General features: G+C 43.3%; 1 protein-coding gene across 3 annotated transcripts; it reads left to right on the forward strand.

Moving 5' to 3' along the window:
• Positions 1–1,523: 1,523 nt before the first annotated feature.
• Positions 1,524–5,239, forward strand: LOC111855490 (non-histone chromosomal protein HMG-17-like). Of its 3 annotated transcripts, XM_023834543.2 has the most exons (7): positions 1,526–1,700; positions 2,954–2,986; positions 3,145–3,174; positions 3,475–3,522; positions 3,657–3,776; positions 4,228–4,260; positions 4,427–5,239. In XM_023834543.2, the coding sequence occupies exons 1-6, from the start codon at positions 1,686–1,688 to the stop codon at positions 4,243–4,245; spliced, it is 264 nt and encodes an 87-aa protein (XP_023690311.1). In that variant the 5' UTR covers positions 1,526–1,685; the 3' UTR covers positions 4,246–4,260; positions 4,427–5,239. The 3 variants fall into 3 exon arrangements, with proteins under 3 accessions (XP_023690309.1, XP_023690311.1, XP_023690310.1); XM_023834541.2 differs by lacking the exon at positions 4,228–4,260 and having other exon boundaries at positions 1,524–1,700; positions 3,657–3,828; XM_023834542.2 differs by lacking the exon at positions 4,228–4,260 and having other exon boundaries at positions 1,528–1,700.
• Positions 5,240–9,221: the final 3,982 nt, after the last annotated feature.

The following is a 9,221-nucleotide window of genomic DNA, read 5'->3' on the forward strand; positions in this document are numbered from 1 at the left end:
CCAGTCATATATCCCACAATTCCGCGTTCAACGATGAAATACAAACTGAAGCAATATGCTGCCATGCCAGGAAATTGCTTGGCCCAGTTGCTTCTTCCTGTTACTAAAAGCTTTTTTTTCAATTGCAGAGATATATGTTAAATATGCAAAAATGCAGTACTTTCTGTAATAATTTCTCTGATACGTGAAATGGTCGTACTATGAGCATTAACATGGCATTAGGGTTACAGTATATGCTGTTTCTAAAAGGAACACGCGTACAGTATATGGCTGCATTCATTCTATTTAAGTTACAATATTTTACGTCACACGTAACGTCTTGAGAATATAAATACCAGATTTACATGCCATGAAACATAATTATTGAAGGATTGGGGCGCCCTCTACTGATTAGTGGCGTCTATGTTATTTGATGTTTCAGGCGCATTAGTTTGCTATTTAAAGACTAATATCTAGCAGGGAGGGCACTATAACGAGACATTAACTGGCATACTATGTGAGTGCCAATTAACTTCGGTTTATCGTTTAACATTGCACACCACGTATAACTTTTGAGTGTGGTCTCCATTTGTCTTTCGTTATGTATTAAAATTGGGCAAAACAGTTGGTGTAATATGCAGACGCTAGTGTTAGTCTTTTTTTATTAGTGATCGTATTTCTTAGTTTCACCTTCAACAAACGTCTGCTGCTAGCTGTGTCAGACGTTTTAATAGCCAGACCTTCACTATAAAACCATGACGTATGCACACTGCATTGATATCTTGTAATAGCAGGATACTGGACACCAAGAACCAGGACGAATTTGATGTTATTTTGCACAGGTTGTTAGCGACAAATCTAGGGAACCAGCAACTAAAAACATGCAGCATGCCACTTTCTAGTCGTCTCTCTTACATCCCTCTCTTACAGTACATGACGCCACAGTTCTCGCAGAGGCGTGCAATGGCCGCAAGGGGCGCAATAAACCGGAGCGTCCAGTCCTGGCGAAGCTTATATCCACTCGCAGCATGTACAGCGCCGCCACCGCCAATAGGAAACCGTCTCTCAAAAACGCCTGGTAAGGTTTTTCTTCCACGGAGGAATTTGGTTAAGCCGCCAAAGAAGAATGTGTCAAGCAGGCTGGGCGCCATGTTGGAAGTACTCTAAGCACACGGGGGGGGGGATCGGTGTTCAGTTTTCAAACTTACTACCGCTCTGTTTTCGCATCTTTTCGGGGAATTCTGAAAGCGTCCACATTGTCTGATTCCGCACCTCTGGGTGTAAGAAGATGCAGTACGTCGCCTTGCAGGGGCATTTAAGGACACAGGCGAGCACAAAAATCTAGGAGTATATTTCCCTTGCAGAAAAAGATAATTTTATTTTTCTCCAAAAAAAAGAACAACTTAAGATTTAAAAGAAAATCTTCCCCTCCCATTTGCATTTACGATTTCGCGCGTAAAAAAATACCGGCGCTGGAACTCCGGCTGTACTGCAGCTGCCAACACCGAGCGGCGATTGGCTGAGCGCCGCGTCAATCATGGCTTAGCCGCACCCCTCCCCCCATTCAACCACTGGGTTTAATGTTGCTGTGTGTTTACTACAGTATTTAGTATAAGGGGCTATTCGCCTTTTACATGCTGTGAACTCTGAGTAACACAACAGAGGTTTTTAGGTTTATTTTTAAAGAAGCCATTCAGGAATCCAACATGCCCAAACGAAAGGTACGTAGTTAACTGAAATATGCAAATACTTTTTTCCTCCTTCTGAAATCAGAGAACCTTTACTGGCGATTTCACATTAGCTAGCTATTTATTGTGAAGCCTACCAGACAACGGTGATTTAATTATAAAATCCGTTGTGCGCAAAAAGTAGACTATATAAATTAGCGTGCTTTATGTAAGAATTAATGACTAATTTTTTGGCCAAGGAGGCGTATTTTTTCGCACGTAAATGTAGTGTTTACACTGGTTTCTTGATCAACGCACTCGTCTCATAGGGAGTCTGAAGTCTAGCTTGGTCTCCATGCTGTTAAACCACAAGCAGCCATGCTTTGCAGCTCTGACTGTGTCCGCCGTAAAAATGGCAAATCACAAATGCTCGTCTTTATCGTTATAAGCGCTCACGGTGACTCGGAACAACACTCACAGACGCTTTGGGACCCGTATTTTTTTGTGAGCCGTCTTAAACCGCTAACGATGCCTTCCGAAGACAATAAATGTATTATTTTTTTCTTTGTTCGCGGTGCCAGATGGCTGCAGTGTCACCATTCTGCCGTCAGATGGCGCTGCAGTAGTTTCTGTTTCAACCCCTCCCCCTTTTATCTGCCCCCCTCCTCCCCCGGCGGTGTGACAGAGAAAAATCAGAGGAGGGGAAAGTGGGGTTTTCACGTGGGGATGCTAAGGCAGGTTTTCTGCAAACTGGCACGGACCAGTCAGTTACTGATTTATTTTTTAAATTTAAATTATTATTCTAATAATCGAATCGCAATAACTATACTGCTGGTTTTAGGTGTTTGATCGCATTAACCAAAATACACAGCGCGGCGCTTGAGTTCAGTATCACTAAACACCCTGTAGGATAGATCTTCATCGCAGAACATCTGCTTGCGGTCTTACTTAAATTAGTTGGCTTGTGTATTGTGGAAATCCGGTGTGAGCCCAAGCGCAAGTTATATATTTTTTGCCTTTTAAATTTTAATAAAATAATTTTTATAGTTAAATAGTTACCTGCGACCCATCAGGGACAATTTGCAGTGAGGCTCTCTGTTTACTACGGACAAAATCACACAAATTTTTCTGTTATTATTGTTGTTATTTAATAATAATGTGTATGATTATTTAAATCATAAATGTCACTTCATAATTTATTTATATTAATGCAGAATTTTTATACATGTGGATTGTCAGGATTAACAGTAATTTTTTTTTATAAATTATAATTTTTTTGACCTGACACGTCTTACCTTCTTTTTCAGCAACAAGGAGCTGAGGGTGACGTTAAAGAGGAGGTGTGTGTTGCTTTAATTTTTGTTGTCATACATTTGTCTACAAGTATCTAATTGCAGAAGATGTAGCTCTTACATTTTTAACCACTTTGGAAGTAAGCTTAGGTTTAAATTTATGTACCCGGTTCTGTAAACATGAATGCTCTCCCCTCTCGTTTCAGCCGCAGCGGAGATCTGCTCGGTTATCGGCAGTAAGTGTTCGACCTGCGCTTCTCAAAGTTGTTTTTCTGTATTAAAACTTTGTTTGCATGGATGTCAAGCATAATCACACGTGTGTGTGTATGGAGGAAAAGTTCATTGCTGGTTAGGTGGGTCATTTCTTGGCCTGTCACAGTTATTGGGAGTAATTTCTTAGAGAAGTTTTGATGAGTGTATATACAAAAGGGCTATTTGACCTAAGCTTAGTATTTAAAGTAAATCGTATTCAGATGTTGTTTGATTTCATAGCAGTTCTTTATGGGTGACATAGAACCTTCTTTCCGCCACAACAGAGGCCGCCGCCACCTAAACCGGAACCAAAACCCAAAAAGGCAGCAAAGGTAATGTTTCCTGGCAAAAATCAGTATCCACACACTTAATTCCGGGCTGTTTTGTGTGTTGGATGAAGCCACCCAAAACTCAGACTCTTTCAGTCAAGATGCTTCTTTGGATCCCCCCCTGCCTGTGTCTGTAGAAAGAGAAGGCAGTGAACGATAAGAAAGAGGAGAAGAAGACCAAGGGGAAGAAGGGAAAGGCGGAGAGCGAGGCGAACGAGGAGAACCACTCTGAAAATGGCGAGGCCAAGACCAACGAGGTACCTGCTGTGACGCTCGCGGGCCAGAAGCTGCGCTCATCAGGCTTCCACCGTCAGTATCACAGAGGAGATGGGGCTTTACCTCCTGTAATTTCACTATGATAATGGTGGCTGTCATCTTAAAGTATAAACGCACATGTCGGAGAGAAATGCCACAGTCGGTAAATAGAGTATAAACCTATTTCCATAATTAGCTTGGGGTCAAACATTGGCAAGAATTAAATTACTGTTTGTGTTTTTGACAAAAGGAAGAACCTTTCACATTAAAAATGCATAACATTGAGTCCTCAGTAATGCAGGCTGTCATTTACAGTTATATTCCAGCTTAATGCTTTTATGTGAAGCTATGTTTGCTATTTGTACCTTGCTGGACTACTTTAGTACTATGAGGATATGAACCAGGCATTACCTTTAACTAGTATTCTGTGTACGTTTTTTTTTTAATTTTTAGAAAGACAATATAAAATGAAGAAATATACAAACTGTGAGTAAATATGTGGACACCTTATAAAATTTAAATATCTTGACTATTGGCCGTATCTGGTCATTGCAGCTTTTTGTTGTTTATTTGGCACCTGAAGACTGGAATTGGAATCATGTAAAATTCTGGGAAAAGGTCCACTGACGCTGTCTGTCTTTCCTGCTTCTAGGTGGGAGACACTCCTCAAGAAACTGAAAAGGAGGAAGCAAAATCTGAGTAGCTGTACTGCCACCCCTGAACCCCCCCCCCCCCCCCTCAAACAGCCCCGCCCTGAGAAAAAAGCCCACAAATCTCTTATGTAGTTGCCCTCAACCTCCATGGCATATTGTTATCAGAGGAATATTTTTATCAACAATTTTATAAATATCGGTACAGGTTTTTAGCACAAAACAAAGCTAGATATGGATGGCCTAGCATGTCTGCAATGGTCACATCAAGTGTCCCCGTTAAAGACGGATATAGTAAACCTTTTTTTAAATGGCGCTTCTTAATTGTCGATAACTTGCTCAGTGTAGGAAGATGGCACCAGCCGGTAGGGGTGATTTGTGAGTTACCTGACCCGTTTTCCCCTTTAAACCATTTCTCGTTTGCGGATGGCTATTATTTTTATCTTCTAAATGTGCGGTTCTGATTAGTTTTTTTTTATTATTATTTTTGTTTTTATTTTGGGGGTTTTTACTTTTAACTTTAAAAATGTATTGTCCATATGAAAGAGGAATACAAACATCTGAGAAAAAACATTCCAGGCAGAGTTATAATGTGGGCTGACTTGTTTTATAAACAACCATGTTGGAAATTATTTTAATAAAACAAAAAAAGATTGCAAAAAGCTACTTCTTTTTAGCAACAAGAGGTTTTTTTTTTCTTTTTTTTTTTTTTTAAACCGAGAAAATTCAAGCAGATACAAAATATGCAGGTTTCTGTGTACCCACTCTTGCGTTCTGGATGTCTCTTAATAAAATGATCCTTGGAATTTTCCTCATTCTGGTGCTGTGCGATGTTACTTTTCTTGGGGAGCATAATCTACACGAGGAACTGCTTTCGGTTTGGCCCAGAGGCTGCAGGCTGTGACCTTAGCTGACTGACGGTGTGTCTACTTGTTTACTCACGGGATGCTTGAGTACAATATAGCTTACAAGGGCTGTGTGTGTTTGTGTCTTTAAACAGCTGCACACTGCGCAGATGTGAATTCAAGCATCCGGGGTTAAATGGGAGATAAGCAGTGCTTATGTCATTTGTTGTTAGGGCTGTTGCGGAGTCAGTATTTTTCAGATGAGATTGACAGGTGAAAGTACGACCTCTACTCGGAGGTTTAGAAAAACTTCACCAGTTGAGGTATTAAATCTTCAGCCTTGTGTTTTGGTGCCGGCTGGTTATGATTCATACGGAGGGAAAAGTTTCGTACTGGACAGCTGGGCAACCTTACAAATTCGCATAGCAAGAAATCTGATTTAATGGGCTTGATTTTTACAAGTGATTCCGTTATTAAATGTAATGGGGCTCGCTGAGCAAGAAAGTCACCGAGCATTGGGCCAAAGCCGCCCCAGTAACTGGGCTCCGCTGAAGACAAGCCCTGTCTGTGAAAACGTATGACCTCAGCCCTGTCTGATTCTGCCACCCACAGCTGGCGAGGGGGCGCCTTGCCCGCTGTGCGTTTGTTTGCTTTAGCCGAATGCAGAACAGGGCCGGGCAGGACCAGAGCCACCGAGCTGGGCACCGTAACTAAGAGTTCTTTAGAAGATGAAGGATAGCGAAGACTCTTGAAGATGGGAAGAGATTAAATGTAAAGATGGAAACAGGCCGAGCTGGAGAGGGGGGCTCGATTTAAAGGGGGGTACTGGTGAAGGGGGGGAGGTTATAGTTGAAACAGTGTAGCCGAGAATTCTTGGATAAAGACATGTCAGGAGGCTGTTGTATGTTAAAAAACAACATGTATACTGATCTGAAAGTATGGCTGGAAGCCGCAGAACAGCACCGAGGAAAGATCTGCAAAAAACCAGAGCAGCAGCACCCTGAGATGTTGAAGTCGAGCTGTCTTGGGGACCTAACCTGGAGATGCAGAAGGGGTGGGGCCACGGGGCACTGGCCTCTCCCGAAAGCTGATTGGCTGCTGGAGTACCCCCTTTACTGTCACTCACCGATTCAAAACATATCATTGGCTAAAGATAAGACTGACTTAGAATTGCCCCTGAGATGCCGGGGATGTGACTCTTGGATGTATGTATTTGCGTCTCTCGTGTGGTGTCCCATCTCTGGCAGCTGGTCAGGCGTCACGGCGGCGTGTGCCGAGAGGGCGTGGCGGGGGCGGATGCGGTGCAGGGTGACTTTCCCCGGAGCTGTCAGCAGCGGCAGGCCTGGCAATTACATAATCCAAAGTGCCAGAGGTGAGCGGACAGAAGCTTGATCGGGTGCAGATATGCGAGTCGGACACCATCGGGTCCCACTGTACCACACAATTGGACCCACTGAGCTGCTGTGATTCAATGATTGCTGATCCTCCCAAATGTCCGTAAGGCTTGGAACGAAGACATCAAGATGATTTCGCAGTTCTTGGGCGGGGATTAGGGTTCCTCGAAGTCTCAGTGGCCTGGTATTAGAGCAGGTCCAATATTAAAAGTAACCAGGGTTACTTTTAACACATCCTTTTGTTCAAACTCGCAGAAGGGTCTGTAATTGGTCCAGGAAGGGATGAAGACTGTGACCCCCGTTGGTGGTCTCTGCACCCGTGGACCCCAGAGCTGGTAAATAGTGAGGGTGGAGCGGTTAGAGTCGTCGATACGTCCTTCACAGGTGGAGCCTAACTTTGGTCCTAAACCTCCACGCATCCCCTGCTACGGAAGTGGCGAGTGAGAGTGTGGGCGGAGCCCAGCGTTAACGTGAGCCACCGCGTGAAGCCCGGCGCCTCCGTCTCCGCCCAGACTGGTTGCATCATCCTAGCCGCTTCGCTCAGCTCAGTCCTCAAACGCTCCCTGATCTCATTCACCCACCTCTCTCACACACTCATCCAGGTCTCCATTGAAAAAACATCCTTTTGTTGGGGGTGGGGGGGGGGGATCATGTTGCTGAAATAAAGGCAAGACCAATATTTTCATCATCCATCCTGCTCTGGTTCTTGGGGGGTCAGGAGCCTATTCCAGGCAGCCTACTCCACCCTATTCCTGGGGTACACCCTGGACAGGATGCCTGTTACATACTCACACTATAAGCAATTCAGAGACACATAGCTGCTTTTGACTCTGAAGAAATCCACAAAACTTGGGGGGAAACATACAAACTCCACTCACATATAGAGGTACAGGTAAGGAGCACATGCTGATTACGGCACGTTGCCACACCCACCACATGACAAACCACCTCAGGGATGGGCGCCTATGCGCAGAGCCTGTGCGACAGGTGATGCCTCAGCACCTCACTAATCTGAATGGAACAGAGTGAGTGTTTCCCCGTGGCTGGAGTGCTAATCCCGCCACCGACACCCAAATATTCACAGTAAGTTGGATGACCTGCAAGTAGGGCTGGATGTGGATTAACGTCATACCCCGGACAAAGAAATTGCAAGTTAAGGGCCTTGCTCAAGGGCCCAACAAAGTAGGATCACTCCTGGGATTCACAGGATTCGAACCAGCAATCTCCCTAGCCTCAGAGCCACATAGGGTTGGAGTACAAGCCAAACCCCCAGCTGTAGAAATGTGAGGTAACGGATCTTACCCATTGAGCTACCGGGCCATCCAACACAAATATTGGCATTCATTGTGTAACTCCTAGCCTTTTCAAAAGGAAATTATGTAATTTGAATGCTTGAGTGTCTTATTTAAATGCCACAGTGCATTACTAAGTGCCCCAACTCTATTATATGTGTAGCAATTATTGTTATTGTTTAATTAGACTTGTTGCCTGTTCATTGAAATTATTTTACACGGCCACAATCACACAAACAGGACCAATCACATTTTGAACGGCAGTTGTACTTTTCCCAGTGCTGCCTTCATAAGGTAAAGGTTACAAGTCTATCACAGGTCAATCAGGTGTCACAGACTGGTTTTTAGAATAGTTGCAACATTAATGATTTTGTCCAAAAATCTATTTTCTAGAATTTCTTCGTTAATTTAATGGGCAAATTGCAATAGTGAAATAAGTTAATGAGTAATAAAGCCGTAAAAGTTTGCTACTATATATTTCAGTAAAAGCAGACTGCAATCTATAGGGCCTAATCCATGAAAATGATTTAGGATTATTTATTAATTGATTATTTTGTGTTGTGTCTTCATTTACACTCCTGAATTCATAGTTTTTCACCAATGGCTAACAAACAGCGAAAACGGGTTGAAAGGCAGTGTGCTGAAATATTATTTAAAAAACAGCAGTCATACTTTCAGAAAGATTAACTCGCTACCCCGTAAAAAAGCCAAATGGCACGGCATGTTCTCTGGAATATGAGTAGCTGTACCTAGCTCTTAAAAATCCTGTGGAAAAAGTCGGTACCACCAGAGTCCACAGGTCCTGGAGGGTAATAACCAACCACTATTTAACTTCCCACAGCGTCACCACGGCGTATTTACAGCATTGACTTCACTGCCACCGTTTAAATATGCTGGCGGTATGAGCATTATTTAGGTACATTTCCAAAGGGCTTTCGGAAGTAAAAATTCTCTTCCCATGGTACGGTCCATAAAGTGATAAACTAATAAAGCCATGATTTTTGTTTTACTATGTGTTTACTCTCAGTGACCTGCCTGACAATCCGAAACACTCTATATACACTACACGCTACAATATATATACACACACACCACACACACACACACAGGTGATATACAGCACGCGACTTTCCATTAACAGGATTATTATGGGCTCCCATCTGGTGGTCGGTGAAGTAACTGCATCTTGGCAGGTTTGCAGAGCTGTCGAAGGGGGGCGCTATAAACACGTACGGTGAAATTAGCTAAAGCTTAAACGAGGGAAAC

This window comes from Paramormyrops kingsleyae, chromosome 10 (genome assembly GCF_048594095.1).
Source record: "Paramormyrops kingsleyae isolate MSU_618 chromosome 10, PKINGS_0.4, whole genome shotgun sequence".
In the NCBI taxonomy this organism is placed as follows: domain Eukaryota; kingdom Metazoa; phylum Chordata; class Actinopteri; order Osteoglossiformes; family Mormyridae; genus Paramormyrops; species Paramormyrops kingsleyae.

Bases quoted from the DNA above. Each gene is read 5' to 3' on its own strand.
- LOC111855490 (XM_023834541.2), top strand. The intron at 3,175-3,474 runs GTAAGTGTTCGA...CCGCCACAACAG, and splicing joins GATCTGCTCGGTTATCGGCA to AGGCCGCCGCCACCTAAACC. The intron at 3,523-3,656 runs GTAATGTTTCCT...CTGTGTCTGTAG, and splicing joins AACCCAAAAAGGCAGCAAAG to AAAGAGAAGGCAGTGAACGA.